General features: G+C 38.7%; 1 protein-coding gene across 10 annotated transcripts in view; it reads right to left on the bottom strand.

Annotated features, from left to right (window-relative positions):
- Window positions 1–67: 67 nt before the first annotated feature.
- The window catches only part of ARHGEF7 (Rho guanine nucleotide exchange factor 7), a 188,672-nt gene continuing 170,342 nt past the window's right edge, over window positions 68–18,397 (bottom strand). For 4 of the 10 annotated variants that reach the window (XM_037896973.2, XM_037897001.2, XM_043535590.1 and 1 more), the window contains 4 exons: window positions 8,226–8,325; window positions 7,577–7,631; window positions 6,344–6,376; window positions 68–3,538 (listed from right to left, as the gene is read on the bottom strand). In XM_037896973.2, the coding sequence (XP_037752901.1) occupies window positions 3,416–3,538; window positions 6,344–6,376; window positions 7,577–7,631; window positions 8,226–8,325 (311 nt within the window). In that variant the 3' untranslated portion in view covers window positions 68–3,415. Of the gene's footprint in view, window positions 3,539–6,343; window positions 6,377–7,575; window positions 7,632–8,225; window positions 8,326–11,085; window positions 11,283–16,434 lie in introns of those variants that run through there. The other 6 variants (XM_037896966.2, XM_037897007.2, XM_043535616.1 and 3 more) reach the window with 3 other exon arrangements.

Genomic DNA, 18,397 nt, shown 5'->3' with positions numbered 1-18,397 from the left:
GTTGAATTTCTCCACAATTATTGTAACTGGATACCCTGGATTCCTGAAATGATTGGCATAAAGAAGGTTTATACAAAGGCAGTCAGTTGTTTAATTTTTAAGATGTCATGACATGGTGAAACAAACAAGCACATACATCATTTTAAGTACACAGTAATGTTATGCTACATTTTTGAACAGTTTAGAACTGAAAGTGCTTCACATCTATAGGATAAGAAATGGCTTCACCTCCTCATCCTTAAATGATGAGAGCAAAGAAACAACCCTTTAATAAGTTAAATAAACAGTGCCCCATTTATCCATGCGTATATAAAGTTCCCAACAATTCAGAAGGTCACACTGTGAAATTTACAATCTTTATACAGTATAACAAATTTTAGAAAAAAAAAAAGTTATCTAGACATATCTTGGTTCCCAAAACCCTGATCTTGCTCTCTGTTGTAGAGCGAAGGACAAAAAGCAACATACTGTATTAGCCTTTTGTTGTTGTTGTTTTTTAATACCAATTTCCTCATCCCAATTCATTTTGAACAACCAGTCATTAAATCATGATCATATTAACTGCTTAATTCTAATATCAAAGGCATATTCAGTAAGATACCTGTATGGGGGTACTGTCAAAGTAAAAATCATCATTAGATCTCACATGTAGTGTCAGCAAATTCACACAGCAATGCTTACTCTTTACAATACAATGTAAAATAAGATCATGTTATGATGGAAGTTGTTCCTGAGTTAAAATTTGCTAAATACTGCTAGATTAAATGTCTTCCTTTTATGTTTTTCCTCTGGAATGTCTTTTCACCGGTACTCAACAGAAAATTAAAATTCACACTAAAATAAAGGCTGAGTAAATCACTTGGATTTCAATGCCTGAACTTTACAACTTCAGCATACCTGAACAAAACTCAAATCGCACTGCTATCCCCAAATCTAAATTCAGGAAAAACATGATATATTTGTGATGTTTAGCATCACTTAGCTTACTCTTTTTAAAAGTAATGATATAAATTCTGCTAAACAAAAGGGCAATCAAATTTATCAGCCCTACATTTTGGTTTGAATTCAGCAACAGAAAATCATTTCAAGATAAGACACTGTAATTAGTAATGAGTCTTTGGGAAGATAACTAAAAATCTCTAACACACCTGAATGCTTTAACTTTTTCTCAGTCTGTTCCTTTAAGAATATGGGACCAATTTTCAAACGTGAGCACATGGAATTAAGTGCCTAAAATATATTGAGATGTGTAAAATGGTCATTTGGGGTCTATGTGTCCATTTAGATCCCTAACATTAGGTTCCCAAGCTATTAATTTAATCCCCTGTATTGTTAAGTGATGATATTTTTATCTTTCTATTGTTAAAAGAATCTCCATCCATTTTTCTCAGCCAAGCAATTTGAAAATTCACTTTTCACCAGAGATTAATTGAAAACTTTATATGAAAAATGAAGTCTGTAGTTAAAATGGACTTTTCAGAGCAAACTCTAACAGTCATCTTGCTAAAATAACAGTGCATGAGCCCTATGAAAAATTGAGAGGAATCGCATCCGTTCTACTTTTAAAATGGTTTATCAGATAAAAATATTAATGAGTAATAAACGTAACAAGAAACAATCTAACTCTATTTACCTTCATTTGAGCTCTGCTTCAACAAAGCCTTTAAGCATGTACTTCAGTTTGAAGTCAATGGGACTTAAGTTCAAGCTTAAAGTTCAGCAGATGCTTAAGTGCTTTGCTGAATCAGGGCTACAGTAAGTACCACTGAAGTCAATGGAACAACTTGAGTAAAGGTTAAGACCTCTTTTATAACACTGATAAAGCCAGTGCTTGAACTTGATATACAGGTGGTTATGCTATACCTCCATTTCTGGCTGCTGTCAGGTGAAAAAAAAAGAACGGAGAGAGTTGGAACACACCACTTGAGTGGACGATACACCTCTCCCCTCTAATTTGATGACTAAAGCAGAGCAGAAATTTGTGTCTCCTGGTGCTTGATCCAAAGCTTATTGAAGTCAATGGGAGTCTTTCTATTAACTTCAATGAGCTTTGAATAAGATCCTTAAAGAGGGCACCAGCTGCAGTTCTGTAGTGTCTCTATTCTAAATCTAGGAAGACACTGTAGTTATTGCAGTTATAAAACCTACATGGGCTGAATTTTTTAATGGTGCCCACTGTATGCATTGCCGAGCTTCCAATCTGCCAGAGCTGCAAATTACAAAACACACTTTAGTATAACAGATGCCACAAAAAGGCCAATTGTAAATACAAACCTTATTTCTAAATTTGCTTTTGTTTATTCATGCTGCAATGGAAACAATATTGTTTTACATGTGATAAGAGAAGGGGATGTGGACAGAGACTATTCTTATACTGAGGGTGTTCTGAATAAAAATATTCTGCCTACTAAAGGCAGAGCAGAATTCTGTCATTAGGCTGGCCTAACCTGAGTGGCCTACTCATAACTAGATTTTGAGTTTGTTTGATTATCGTGACCATAAAATAAATATTTTTATTCACAAAATTGAGATTAGGATTTTTTTTAAAAATGATCAGCCAGTGTATGTTAAAGTACATGCACAACAACAGAAAATGTAGTACACAAACACCTAAAAATCAGTCATAAAAAAGCAAGCAAGCACATCAGTCTTTAATTGGCCAAAATAGTGTTGTATATTAGTGCTCCAAACAAGTGTAAATAAATATGCTATGGGGCCATTAGAATGAAACAAAAAAATGGTGTCAATCCACAATTTATTGTATCTTTTTTGATTTAATATTGAAAAAGCATTTAAAACTGTGTTTAAATGTTTGCACAGACATAAATAATGTTAATTAGATGATTTAAATACATTGTCAATAAGAAAAAATAGGTTTTGTAGATTTGTGCATGTGATATGAGTAGGGTAATTTGAAACAAACCTACAAATGATCCAAACACAGCATCAAAGAACTCTGATCTTTCGGAGGTGAGAGTGTACTGTTATTTCTAAAACTTGTGACAATTATAATAATGGGAAAAAAGTACAGTATAACATTGTATCAGCCCTGATACATCAATTACATAGGCATTCAAAATTACAGATATTTACAAGAAAATATATATATATTTAATTAAAAAGCCACTGAAAAACATGGACTTTTAGTCAGCTGCTGCACATTCTGCAAAATGAGGTAATTTAGATGAAAACAAATTAGGTTTTGTAAAGTTCAGGATCCATGGTCTCCACACTTATAGATTGCTTCCGTTGAAAGGTTTGACTTGTTTGTATACGTTACAAGCAAGAAAATCACTAGATCCAGTTAAATTCTGCTTTGTAGTGCTCTTGATGCAACACTGACTAGTCAGAAGGCTTCCCAGTTTGATTTGACAACTGGTCTTTCAATAGAAAGAAACAAACAATGGTAAATTAGTTATAAATTGGTTTCATCCCAAGAAGGATCATTCATATTCTTTAACACTTTCCTAACAAGCTTTTCCAGGTCCTTGCGAGCTCTTTGCTCTTCTTCTAAAGATTTCTTCATCTTTTTGTTATCCTGTTAAACAGAGGACAGATAGTTTATGGTAACTTTTTTCAACAGCAAACTGATCTTTCCTCACCAAAATGCGTGCTGCTAACTGAAGGGCAGTGAGGGCTCTTTTAAATAAACGTCTGTTTCAGATTTTGCTGTCTGATGCAGCTATTTTGTGTTATACTTATTCAATATTCAAATGTTACTTACACAGTTACTTGGTACAGTGAAGCAGAAATGCCTAATGGAAACTAAAATGCTTCTCTCTCATATACATAGTTGTTATTGGAAACAAGCCACAAATGGAAAACAGTTTTAAAGTCCCTTGTGAGAGTTTAAGCACATAAATAACTACTATGAAATATATTTGTAATAACACAGAAAGAGAATGAAATAAAAAGATTAGAATGAAAAACCTTATAAGAACCACTTATACCTTCTGGTATTTCAAAGTTCTTGACACTGAACTCTACACACTGAAATAAGTTTCACAAACCTAAAACACAACTCTAGAGCTCACACAAGCTTTATTTTGCTTTATTGAGAAATCTAAATTGCTTTATTGGTCAGGAAACTGATATTAACTATCATTCTTTCTGACACATGCTCTGTGACTTCACTTTCAGCTAGACAACCACCAGTCAAACAAAGAGGCCTGAGGTATTATCTGAAAGACAGCTCCTCTAATTCCAGTTTCATCACTTGATTGTAAGTCCAAGTCCCAACATTTTGCCTGTGTTTGAAACTTCAGCCCACAACCTTTGGGGCCGTAAGTAAGGGTGCTACCAACTGAACGCTACTAATGCTTACATTATACAATCCAGTGGAGACTGAGGTGATATTGGTAGGGGCTGGGGGAAGCAACCAGAGGATACAACACGGATTACATTAAAGCCCCCAAGATTGAGGGTGTGTGCCTGCTGTTTGTCATTCAGATTTGTAATCTGGACATCTCACTAGACTCTCAACATCTATCAGATGATTATATAGTGGCAGTAAGCAGTAACTGATTCTCCACCCCCCTCCTCCCATCTGCATCAGGTTGGGAGTGAAATCTTTTCTCTCAGACACTGACCACACTTCTATCTGTTGTCACTTCAAGACTGGACTAGAAGCAATATGCTCTGCTTGGTGCTATGGTCTGAAATAGCTTAGAAACCGAAGGTGGTAAGGAGGGTGGCACTCACTTCTTAAGTGGTGTACCTCACCATGAGGACATGAAACCAGTGGTCTGGAATCCACATTGGCTGCCTGTGGGTTTCCAGATGAAGTTTAAATTCTTGATTCCTACCTATAAAGCCCTACATTGCCTGGGGCTTGCCTCGCTTAGAGATCACCCCACTCCCTACGTGACACTGCCACAGTAGGGGCCTTCAAGATGGCGCACCCATGGTGTGTGAGAAAGGAAAACATTAGCAGGGTGTTCTCCATGTGGGCCCCTGGACTTTGGAATTCACTCTCCCCATTACTCAGAAATCGTCCAATGGTTAACAAACCTGGCCTATCTGAAAAGTCCATTATTTGGAGAGGCCTGGGGTGCAGCGGTAATGTTTGGATCAGGTGAGGATGCAGATTTTTATCTCGGGGCATTGAGAGTTCTGCAGGAGTTAATGTGAGGAATTTTTGTTTTGCGGACTGGCTACTTTGGTGCAGAGAAATGCTGCTAGTTTACTTTTGCTGCTTTTGTCTTAACTGAATTGTGTTTTTAATGGTCCATTAAAGGTACCTAGAGCCTGGGATAGGCATTCTTTATATGTTGAAATCAATACAAAACCCCCCATATATTTTATTTTACGCAGCAATTGTGATATTTATGGGGACATATGGATTGTGCCTATTTCATTGGTTCTGGAACAAAAATTTTGAGAGAGAGAGAATACGGATTCATATTTATATGTATATAATTGGATCAGCTGGATGTTTTGCGGTACACCGGAAGGGAGATTTCATCTAATAGTCTCTAGCTCTGGAAGCGAAGATCACTTAACTACTTTACATATAGGGAAAAGGGGCTAACTTAATGGTTTTTTTACCCACCCGCACATTCAGGAATGCAGATGTGCAGCAGCAGAGAACAACAGTTGGGACTTCTCAAATCGAACTGATTCTGTGTGTTGGTTGCATTTTTAACATCTCCAGCGACAATGTGTCTGACTAGGAGACCAGATAATTTGCACTGGGCCCTCCTAGCAAACGGCAGCAGAAGGGCAACTATGGATTTAAGTAATTGCACAGGTCTGACGTAGCCAGTTCTATCCATTACAGTCTAGCAAAGATAGAGTGACAGTCTTTGATTCTTGAGAATGACCAGAAATTGATAACCATATTCTTGCAATACTTTTATCGTACATCTAGTTTCCTTTAGGCAGGCACAGCCAATCAAGATTTTTTAAGAACCTAGAGATTCTATGCTTACCCCAAACAATAAAAGACCTTGTGACCTTGAAAGTGTGGGCTGACTCGTAAGTTACAGAGAGGAGGATTGGAACAGCCCAAGGACCACGGCAGGTACACAACAGATACAAATACATCTACATGAACATTTTTTCCAGTAATACAATCAAGATCAGTGCTAACCTGGGTTATCGGCTATATAAGGAACATGTACACAATTAAAAGCCTTGTTTTAGCAAAGGACTAAAGCAAGTGAGTGGTCTGACAGTGGGACTATTCACTTGCTTACGCTATGGGTATTATTTAGTACTCATACTGTGGTAGCAGGTTGGGTCCCCAATCACAGATCAGGGCCTCACCGAGTCTGAACAGACTTTATTCTGTACCAAAGAACTCTTTTCCCTGTTCTTATGAAGTTTCCATATGCCTTCTTACCTGTAGGTGAAGCTCTGAAAATATGGACCCGCACTGAAAGAAAGCAGTTACAAGTATACCTGGGTGAAATCTTATGTCCGAAAATTTCTTTTTTTTTTTTTAATTTTTTTTTTTTGGCCAAAAAAAATTGCAGAATCAGATCAATCAAAACATTTTGCGAATTTGTGTTCCATTTGCCAAATTTTGGGGGGAGAAACCTTCCCCAAAAATTCTGGGGGGGGAAAGGAGGGGGAATTTTTTCTTTTGACATTTACTAAATGAAACATTTTTACTCTAAATTATTTTTTGTTTAGAAATTTATATCAATTTATTTTTAAAAGTTTTTAAAGCTCAATAAAGAAACCAAACATTTTGTTTCAGGTCAAACTAAGTATTTTGTTTAACCTGAAATTTTTTCAACTGTTTGGATCACTGAAAATTTTGAAAAATTTTAGTTTTGGGTTGACCCAAAGCTAATTTTAATTTTCTTTTCATTTTTTTGAATGGCCAGCAAACAAACAAACAAAAATCAGTTATTTAGACAGCTCTAGTTGCAAGTTCCATGCTAGTTTCTCAAGGGGAATTCTGCAAGATGTCTCATCTAGGTGATAAAATAATATCTGAGCTAACTTGTGGCATGAATGATTTTTGAATAGCGGCCACATGACAATAAGTGAGGGAAAGGAAATGAAAATGGCTCTTCATCTCCTGAAATGAGAAAATATAGGAATTGATCAAAAGGAGGTGCTCAAGTACCCAGGGGGAGGGAAGAGGAAGGGGGGAACTGGAGAAGGGATTAAGGCCTAAATAGAATCAGACATATTTAAACCACTGAGGTTATTATAGTCTGAGTCCCAGTATCTTTGGCTTTTTCTATTTTTCAGCTGATATGGTAAACTTTTATAGTATTTTAAATTTCTGCCCAACATGTCACAATTTAGTGCAGTTTGAAAACAGGACACGTTTCACTTAGTCAACTCACGGAGATAATATACTTAACTCCTTTCTCCTGGGTTTATGTTTTTGTTTTGTATTATCTGCCCTCAGTTTCTAAGCTCCTTTTTTTTTAATTCAACTGGGATAGACCTCCTTTTTTGGACAAAAAGCTGAAGATTCTGAATCTAGTCCTAACCCTGCTACTGAAAAAAACATAACCCTACTAACTTTAATAATTATTTGCTACAACTGCACAATCTGCACACTCCCCCACCATCCACAAGTGTTGATAAAATACAGTATGCATTATTTACCAACCTGTCTTAATTCCTGTACTTCATCCTTTAATGCATATACTGTGTCAACAAGGCTTCTAAAATAGAAGATTAAGATCCATTACAATTGTTTCATAAAGTGTAAATGAATTAACAGATTTATATATTATTACAAGGCATCAAGTACCACGAAATAAAATCCAACACATGAAAAATGAAAAATCATGAAGCAAAAGAGCCTGCTAGCGCCTATAGCTTCCCCGACCCTTTGCGTAATGTTATACATTCTTATTAAAACATAACCAGCCAGTAAACTCCTTAGAAAAAGGACTGATCATCATATTTGTAACATCTAGCATAACTGGGGTCACTTTATTTGTCTCTAAAACACCATGCATGCCTAGTAAATTAAGTTATATACACTGTAAAATAAATACTAAATACACAGTTAAAAAGAAGCGTGCAAGTTGACACTAAAGGAAAGACTATATCATTCAGCAACAAAATTGATCGATTTTCAGCTGGTAGGTACGCTATGAATAACCAGCGAAAAAACCTCCACTATAGCACAACTGCTGTTAAATCTACTGTTACAGAATAAACTGAAAAACAACTTCACAAGCCAAGTCTATCAACAAATTACTTTTGTGCAAGTGTGAAATTTACTGTTTTAAATGTAGACATTTTCTTACTTTTCTTCGATCACAGTCTGACCATTACTTTTTGTTTCTTCTACAATAATTTTCTCTTCCTCTGGAAGCAGCACTTGGGGAGCAGACTCTTTACGGGAACCTATTACAAAAAAAAAAATTACAAAATGAATAGCATGCACACAACACCAGAGCACTTTCAAGAGATTATTGTTTCATCTCTATAATGCATGACACACTTTTATGAACCAAGTATTTGCTTTAAATTGTTTTTCTCATGAACACACAGCTATTGACTTATATCCTTTACTTCTTTAACAGACTCTGTAGACTCTGGAATTTAAAAAAAAAAAATCTGACCCATTTTTTCCCTTTTTGTTGTTGGTGGAATTCCCCGGTGTTGTCAGTGGTGATGCTGTCCAGAGATCACGGCATAGTAAAATATCTGTCTCTTTGAATTTGTAAGAGTCACATGGATTCACCACAATGAGGTAAATGAGAGCTTTGTGTGTGTATATAAACAAATTGCAGTCAAGCCTTTAGGGCTAATTCTGAACTTATTTACACCAGTATAAATCAAGAGTCACTCCAGCAAAGTCAATAGCTACACCAGTGAGAAGCAGTGAACGTGAGATCAAATGCTGAAATTGCAGTTTCAGGCCACAAATGAAATCAATCACATAGGAGTGGGAGTATCAAATAAATAAATAAATAAATAAATAAAAAATTCAAATTTTTTTTTCCAGAAAGCAGGCTATTCTTTATACATCTGAGAAGTTTACAAATAGCATCATTCATATATATACATAAATAAAGATAGTGCTTTTTTACTCATATAAATTGCCACATTACATTATTAAAATCATTATACAAAGTACACAGTTAAAAAAATATAAAAACCATAAACTATAAGGGAAAAAATGATTTCACAACAATCTCAAAACACATCTCCTTCAGCACCATTTTACAATGTACATTTTTATTATCATTCCAAAATGATGTCTCTCTAAGATAATTAGTGTAAATTGTGAAACAGGTGGCTCTGAACAGATACTGCACTGCTTTGAAGGCATGTGTCTTTCATGAAGCAAACTGTTCTAGAAATGATAGTTAATTAGGCTGCAACAAATTACTAGCATTTTTCAAAAAGGTTTGTAAATAAAATGCTTCCTAAGCATTTGTTTAGGATTACATATTTAGTTAAATAAAGCTGATAAAGCTTTGGAGCTGTTGAATATTTACCCAAAATGTCAACTTTGAAATTATAGACAATACCCACTCATTTACCAATTCATTATCATGGTCTTCCTCTAACCAGGAATGTATTAATTTTAGCATGATTTCAATTTACACCCAATAAATGCGTATTGTGGGGAGCATTTCTGTTCGTGGAAATTTGTTCATTCTTGATGACCAGCTGCTTCATTATAATGTTGCCTCTGCTTCACAGATGGTAACAAAATGCTATAATCTCTGAACACAGGGAAAATCATGTTGAAGAACGTGAGCCCAATGAAAGACATTAACTATCAAACCCCTGCAGTCATACGTTCTGAGAACAGATAAGCCAACAGGAGAAAAACAGACCCCTGCTTACTGATACAGAAAAGCTCAAACTACTTTTCAGTAAATGAGGGCAATCAGTTAAATCAGTGGGAACAGTCCTTCGGTAGGCCCTGAGGATCTAACACTAGATTCACATCTCTATACAATAACGATCATGAGAAAAGGATCTGAGAGCAAAATCTGGTCCTAAACAACCATAAATCTTATATAATAAAAAAGGGTCAAATACTGTTTTAAAATGAACTCATGCTGTTATATAATGTGAAAAATCATAATTTTGCAAGAAAGGAGTGACTTGAAACATAGGCACAGCAGAGCTCTGCATATGTGTTGAAAGAAATTTCTCTATTGGCACTGTCCATCATAATTTTGACTGATGCAAAAATTATTGTCTTGTGCTTATTAATGACTAATAAGCTGGGGAACTGCTTGAGGTAGGCCAGGCTAATTGTGACATGTCAGGCTATTGTAGAGCAATGAGATAAAAATTATTTTAAGAGGCTAGCACAGGGACCGGCAACCTTTGGCACGCGGCTTGTCAGGGAAATCCGCTGGTGGGCCGGGCCGGTTTGTTTACCTGCAGCGTCTGCAGGTTTGGCCGATCGCAGCTCCCACTGGCCGCGGGAAGCGGCGTGGGCAGAGGGATGTGCTGGCCACTGCTTCCCGCAGCCCCCATTGGCCTGGAATGGCAAACCGCAGCCAGTGGGAGCTGCAATCGGCCAAACCTGCGGATACTGCAGGTAAACAAACTGTCCCGGCCCGCCAGTGGATTTCCCTGACAGGCTGCGTGCCAAAGGTTGCTGATCCCTGGGCTAGACTAATGATCTAGCAACACTGGAGTTTGGGTCCGAGACTCAGTTTTGAGCACCCCAAGGGAGCAGGGGCAGAGGGTGGTCTTTACTTGGGAAAGAGGAATGTCTTGTATTTCTCTCCAGTGACTCCCTTTACCTAATTGAAGAAATGAAGCATTTCTCTCTAGATAGAGCTGCATCCAAGTCTCTGTGCTGGAAATAAGGACACAGTGATATCGGGCCTTTGGAGGGGTGGGGATGGCACGGGGAGAAAGACAGTTAAACCCAGAAAATGTTACAAATGTAAAGCTATTTCACAAATACCATATCTAATCTATGTATAATCTACACACACACACACACGATATATTAATCATATATAACCATATCTGCATATATATGTGTATACGTATATTAAAATTGAAACAGACCGCATAGAAAATATCTTGTGACACTGGGGTGTAGAAAGCTGAAGTAAAATTTAATCACATTTTATAAAAAAGAAAATGTTCACATGAATAAACAGTGTACGCACGCGCGCATACCAGTTATGAGAAAGATAAACTATGTCACTGTTCTTTTGTGGGCCAGAGTGTATAATAATGATGAAGTCAGAACATCGAGAGCTTCATTGTCATTCTTATTGCATTGACAAGCTTCCTAATGTTGTAATTGTTTTTTTATTGTTGCCACCATACGACTCTCACTGCTCTGTCTTCAGATAGATGTGTTTATCTTGTTCCTATGAAAAAAAGTAATTTTGTATTTCAGCCTGTCATATTCTATTTGCACTTCACAAACACCTGCTGATAGAATATTAACAGAGGTACGAGGAAATGTATAGCATTTTTCAGCCTGTAGTAAAAACATCTTAGTGGGGCAACTTATACAGTACTTGCAGAAAGTACAGATTTGATGCGATAACGGACAACAGAAAAATGCAAATCTCTATTAAACTGTTTTATTGCTCTGATGATTCTTTTCTATACCATCTTTGTTATTTTAAAAGAGAAACCATATTGACTTTGCTATATTTACTTGGAAATTTGCATTTGAAATAAGTTTTCATCTCAACCAGAAAATCTAACTTTGCTAATGGAAGGTGTGTGGCTAAATCTCCTGAAGGGCTTTGAAAATCTCAAAGGCCAAGAGTGAATAAATCCTCAGCCCTCTCCAGTCCCTTTATGCAGAAGACAGCCACAAGACTGTTTTCAGATGACCTCCTTGCAAGCTATGGCATAGGGGGCATGCCTATGGAGTGAGGCTGGGGACAGAAGGGGTGTGTTGGGTGAGGCTGGGCTGAAGCATGGAGTATTGTAGAGTCTGCAGCAGTGCTGCACCTATATGGCAGACTCAGAAGGCCTGTTCAAATTACACCAAGGGTCTCTCCAGCTCCCAGAGAAATGAAGAAAGGATCAAAAGGGTGCAAATGTGGCTTAAAACTACCCCCTGTGCTGCACCTCTTAGAGGCACAACAAAGAATCTCATCCCAAGTCTTTTAAACTTTAAGGACTGAATCTACAATAGCAGTAACCTGTTATTTTCATTCTTTAAAACATAGTAATAACTGGGACCCTCCCACAATGGCCTGCTGACCTGAGATGAGATTAGTGATATTCCTAAAAGGACAGTAGTTTCATAGTCAGGTATACATTCAGACAAAGATCTACAACATAGCCAGGCCTACACTATTTTGGTTCTTAAAGCTCCAAAATACCAATTTAAATAAAGAAAAATCAATCCAAACATTATTTGGCAGCATTGCAAAAGTGCAAGAAACTTGTAATATTACTCCTGGGGGAATTTCTGCACCACGGCACATGCACAGAATTCGTGTCCCCCTCAGATTTCTTTGCTTCCCCACAGAAAAATGAGTTTCTGACAGGGAAACAAAGGGAAGCTACAACAGTAGTCACGCACCACTCCTTAGCTGTGCAGGTACATCATTTCAGGCACTCAGACCGCCGGCAGAGAGGTAAATGACCGCAGGGTTAGGGACACCCCAGCCAGTGGCTCCTACCCTAGGCTGGGATCAGCTGCTAGTCCTGGCTGGGCTGGAGGCAGGAGAGGATGGGACTTCCTCTTCCCCTTCAAGGAGTAACTGGGGCTGTGTCAGACCCACCCCCAAGAAACCTCCCCCAGCTGCAGGAAGCTCAGCATCCTCCCCTGCTTCCTGCCCCCAATGCTCCTCAACTATGGGGGAAGGGATCACTGTATGGGGAGCTGATTCCCCCATCCGCCCAACCCCCATGCATGCGGACGTCCCATACCCAGACACTCCCGCCAAGCCTAATCCTGTATACCCAGAACCCCCTAGCCCTCCATACCCGAACCCCACCCCATTGAACCTCAACCCCTGCACCTGGAGCCGCCTGCAGCCAAACCATCTCCCACTGAGCTCCCTTCACTCAAACCCCCACCCTACTTGCCCCAACCCCCTGCACCACCCTGAGCCTCCACATCCAGACCCCCATGCCACTGACCCCCAATTAGCTGCACCCAGACCCCCACCCCACCAAGCTCCACTCCCCCAGCACCCAGACCCCCCTGCTGAGACCCCCACACCCAGACCCCTCCGCTGAGCCCCAAAACACTTTCACCTGGAAGCCCCTGCAGAGTCCTTTGCCCTTGCACTTGGAACCCTCCCTGCAACGAGCCTCTGTGCGTCCAGATCCCCCCACACCTAGACCCCCCACCGAGCTGCCCGCACCCAGATTGTCCCACACAAAACCCTCTCACCCCACACCTGGATTCCCCCCACACTGAGCCCCTCCACACTTGGATCCTGCCTGCCCACACCTGGTGTGCTTGGCGCAGAGGGCCAAGGCCCTAGGGTATTTCTGAGGCAGGCCTAGGCCTTGTGCTGTGTCCAGTTTAGGTGCAGCCTCACCACTGAGTTGGTGTCTCCAGGGTGGATGGTGGGGAGGCTGCAGGATGATCTCCCACCTTCATGCAGCTAGTGGCCTGTGCTTCCCACTGCCATGCTGGAGCCTCTGCAATTATTTATTAACAAATAAAACTTGTAGAATTTTGCAGAATTTTAAAATATTGTGTGCAGAATTTTTAATATTTTGGTGCAGAATTCTCTCAGGAGTATAATATAATCATGTTGTTTAAAACGTCCGAGCAAACATGTTATTGCATTCTGAACAAGTTGTACATGGTGAAGCTGCCCTACCCTTCCTGTGAACGAATTACAATTAAGGTGCATGTCATGATGGCATGTTTTACTATTGAGATGATTGTCACAAAATAAAATTGAGATGGATTGTCACAAAATAAAATTTGCATACATGATGCAAAACTGTACAACTGAAAAAAGCCCAACACTGCCTGACACAGAAAATGCAGAGCTGAAAGTTATGCCAGGTTTATGAACTCAATTCACTACATCCAAACGCACACAACCTCTATCAACAAGCAGAGACACAAGTTTCTACCCAGCAGCAAGACTTCTGTTTTCCCAGGGATGAGGATGAAGCAGCTCTGATGCTTCCTTCTAGCAATATCCTCCAAGGCACAGGCTGAACTTGTAGGATCCACAGGGTAAGAGAAATACATCTGTACATCAGCTCATACTTGGTACTCTATGCAGTATTAAGAGATTTCAGATACACACTCTGTTAACACGGGAAAGGAAGATATATACTTGCAGAATGCACATATCAGATCCCTCAGTGATCACAGTGCTTTTAGTCACCACTGACCGACATCTCCTAGGCATGGATTATTCACATGGGAGGGCAGTTTCAGACACATCTGGAACATTCATCAAGCAACAACCTACGGCCACTTATATTAAGAGCCGCTAAGACATTCACATGACAAAAATGGCCAGTTGATCTCACTCTAAAACCAGCATTTTTAGACCGGACAAGACTCATGACCCTGTTTAGCACAACTCCAAAGGAAAGCCAGAATGTACACTGGAATCCACCAAAAGTTCTCCCTGGCGTCCAGCTGCACCTATTTTTAATGGGATTGGGGTGGACTACAAAATGACACATGCAAGAACACACTGATATATGATGCAGCTCTATTGCCTGCACAGGAGCTGCCTCAGAGATGTCTGATGGTTGGTTTTAAATCTGACATGAGGCACACTATATGAGGGTATCTGGATAAATGCAAACATAACTTAATTATATTTTAAAAGGAAAGTGAAAGGGAGAAAACAAAAGGTAAACTTTTGTAATAACCACATATTAGGCCTTTTCCTAGATTCAGACCTTGGACTGGTTTAAATAAAATAGTTTTTTAAAAAACTCTTAAGAAACAAATACTCTATATACACTACAGTTTAACAGCTGTTAAGTACAGTAATGGCAGAAATTGGGAGTATCAGTGATGACTGGACTAAACAACTTGTACAGATTTCGTTCTGTCTTTAGCTTTTCATACTTTCAATGGCAAAAATAAGTGGTGAGGGGGCAGACTTTTACACTGATCTAAATCTTTTGTAACTGCACAGTTTTCACATTAATGCCAGACATTCTTGCTTTCTATATCTCTTTCTACAAAAATCTGATTTTTAATAGAACGGCAAATCATTTTCTATTGTAAGAAGTTATTTTAAAAATATCTACTAATAGGATTGACGGGCTTGAGTTTCAAGGTCGAGTTTGGAGTTCAAATTCCACAAGTACATATGTGTAAATCAGGTGTGCACACACACTAATGGCTAGTTAATAGGGCTGTCGATTAATTGCAGTTAACTCAGCGATTAAACTCAAAACAAATTAATTGCAATTAAAAAAATTAATCACAGTTTTGATCACACTGTTAGTACTGATTGTTACCTGTTCTTGAATATTCCATTATTTCCCAACATCCAAGAAACGCTCTACATATGTTTCAGCATAATGTCTCTCTTCAGTATGCGTTACTGTTAAAGCAAATGACTGCAGTGTCCATCCGGTATCAATCAAGTGTGCTGTGACTTCAAGATAGCTATGATTGCTCAAGGATGTCCAGTGACCACCAGTCAAAGCAACAGCTAGGGCATTTTTCAGAAGCTCCAACTTTATGGTCTTCTCGTTGTAATATGGGTCATGTATTCATAATGCAATGGCTCCTCGGGAGGGCAGGGTGTATGACTGACTGGAAGATGCAATTTGAATAACATCTCTCAGCCTTCTGTCGTTTACAATGTCGAGTGATCTGCAGTTCATAGCTATCCACTTTGCAATAGCATTGGTTAAGCTGTTGTACTTTCAGGATCGTACAAGCCCCTGGATCAAACAAACTCTGTAAGCGTACTCTGTTATGGCTGGTGGGATTCATTTGCTGTTGGTGGGTTATCTGTAGCGCAAGATCTGGAGGCGAAAGCATGTTTAGCATGTAGGTGGTACTGAAGTACTTCTATAGTATTTGTGGCACCTTAGAGACTAACAAATTTTTTTGAGCATAAGCTTTCGTGAGCTACAGCTCACTTCATCGGAAAGCTTATGTTCAAATAAATTGGTTAGTCTCTAAGGTGCCACAAGTACTCCTTTTCTTTTTGCGGATACAGACTAACACGGCTGCTACTCTGAACCCTTCGATAGTATTGGAACTTATCCCTGCAATAGCTACATATAACTATTTTTTTATCCGGTGCAGTCAAAACTGTGATTAACCAAGACTAATTTTTTTTAAATCTCTTGATAGCCCTACTTATCAAGCTCAGTTTTGAAAGAAGTATTCTTTTTGCCCCCACTATTCCCCTTGGAAGGCTGTTCCAGAACTTCTCTTCTCTGATAAGAAACTTTCATCTAACTTCAAGCATAAACTTGTTGATGGCCAGTGTATATCCATTTGTTCTTGTACAACCACTGGCCCTTAACTTAAATAGCACATCTCTCTCACTGATATATTTATACAGAGCAATCATATCACCCCTCAGCCTTTGTTTAGTTAGGCTAAATCAGCCAAAGTCCTTAAATCTCCTCTTGTAAGGTAATTTCTCCATTCCTCTGATCATCCTAGCAGCCCTTCTCTGAACCTGTTCCAGTTTGAAATCATCTTTGTTAAACATGGGAGACCAGAATTGCACCCAGTATTCCAGATGAGGTTTCATCAGAGCCTTGTACAACGGTAATAACACTTCCCTGTCTCTACTGGAAATACTTTGCCTGATGCATGCTAGGACTGAATTAGCCTTTTTCACAGCTGCATCACATTGGCAGCTCATAGTCATCAACCAAAACACTCCTTCGTCACTTCCAACTATTAAGTCCCCATGACCTTTCACCTTGCATTAGGCCTGTCAATTAAGGATTAAGTGACAGAATGATTAACGCGTAAATTTTTTTAATGTGTTAATCGGACTTCGGAGTCAGCGGGGCCGAAGGCTCGCACCCCGAGGGGGGCCGAAGGCCTGTGCCCCAAGAGGCTGAATGCAGGGGGATCACGATTTTTTTTCTAGTGGGTGGGGTCATGATTTTTTTTTTAAGTCCAGTTGGGGTAGCCAGCATCAAAAGCTTGAGAAACACTGTCTACAGTTTTACATTGTTTTATTTTTGAATGCGGTTACGTTAAAAAAATTCTACATTTGTAAGTTGCACTTTCACGATAAAGAGATTGCACTACAGTACTTGTATGAGGTGAACTGAAATACTCTCTATTATCTTTTTCACAGTGCAAATATTTGTAATAAAAAAATAATATGAAGTGGGCACTGTAACTTGGTATTGTGTTGTAACTGAAAATCAATATATTTGAAAATGTAGAAAACATCCAAATATTTCAATAAATGGTATTCTATTATTAACGGTATGATTAATCGCAATTCATTTTTTTAATTGCTTGACAGCCCTACTAGTTAGGTATCTAACTGGCCATTTGGATGTACACTTGTGGTATATTCACGTGCAAATCAGACCTGTGCATACTTTAAATGTTCAACTTTTCACTGCATTATTCACATTCTAATAATTAACACAGATGGATACTGCTGCCAAATCAGGCACCCAGTTGCCCATTGAACAAACTTTACAGAGTGTTCTACTGTGAAGAACCCTAAAAATGGTACCTCTAGGCCGTGTGTGTTTTCAGAATAAGTTTTTGCTACTTTTTATTCCTGTTAGCCCGTACAGATCTAAAGAAGAGTGAGCGGTATTCTGTGCTTTCTTGTGCATCAAGGGAATTGTTAACCAGGTTCCAACTGCAGAGCAAAATTTTGCCCTAAGTCTAACGTATCAAATACTATTGAAAACCACTAGGTTGCAAAGATATGCTTAAGTACAAAGGGGCTGCACAGGTGCAGTTATTAGCTAAAGACAGAAGCTGATCTGACGAAACTTTGTTGCTGGTGGTTATACATCAGTAGGAAAGAACCTAGCAGGACTTTCCGATCTCAGGCTGAGTTTGTAGGGCTGGGAACTAAAAATCCATCATTTTATTTGTATGCCAATATGTCAAATTCAGTCATTTTTTGGAGCAATTTTAAAGAGTTTATAGACACAAGTAAATCCTTGGAAAAAATAACAGGACGCACAGCTGGCGTATATGAATGGAGTAATACTAAATAAGGGGCTTTCTACTTTTGGAATAATGACTGTATGAAGAGCCCTAAGAAAAAATTTTAAAGGATATACAAAGAATACTTACTTTAGATACAGACTTGCCCACATTTCCCTAATTGATACAGATGTTCATCAGAAAAGATTATGCTCACCATTCAGTTAGATGGCCGTGGGGCTAGAAAAGAATTGCTACATTAGCAGCAAAACTTTAAGACCACAGATATATGCACTAATTTGTACTGTTTGTTCCTGTGTACTAGGCCCTCTGCATATTTTATTCAATCTTTTATAAATTGATCCAATTTCCTCCTGAGCGACTGCTTTGCCTGTTCCGCTACCAAGGATAAATTGA

Source organism: Chelonia mydas, chromosome 1, assembly GCF_015237465.2.
Source record: "Chelonia mydas isolate rCheMyd1 chromosome 1, rCheMyd1.pri.v2, whole genome shotgun sequence".
Taxonomy (NCBI): Eukaryota; Metazoa; Chordata; order Testudines; family Cheloniidae; genus Chelonia; species Chelonia mydas.
Note: the sequence above shows the minus strand (reverse complement) of the source record. Positions and strands in the feature narration are given on the sequence as shown.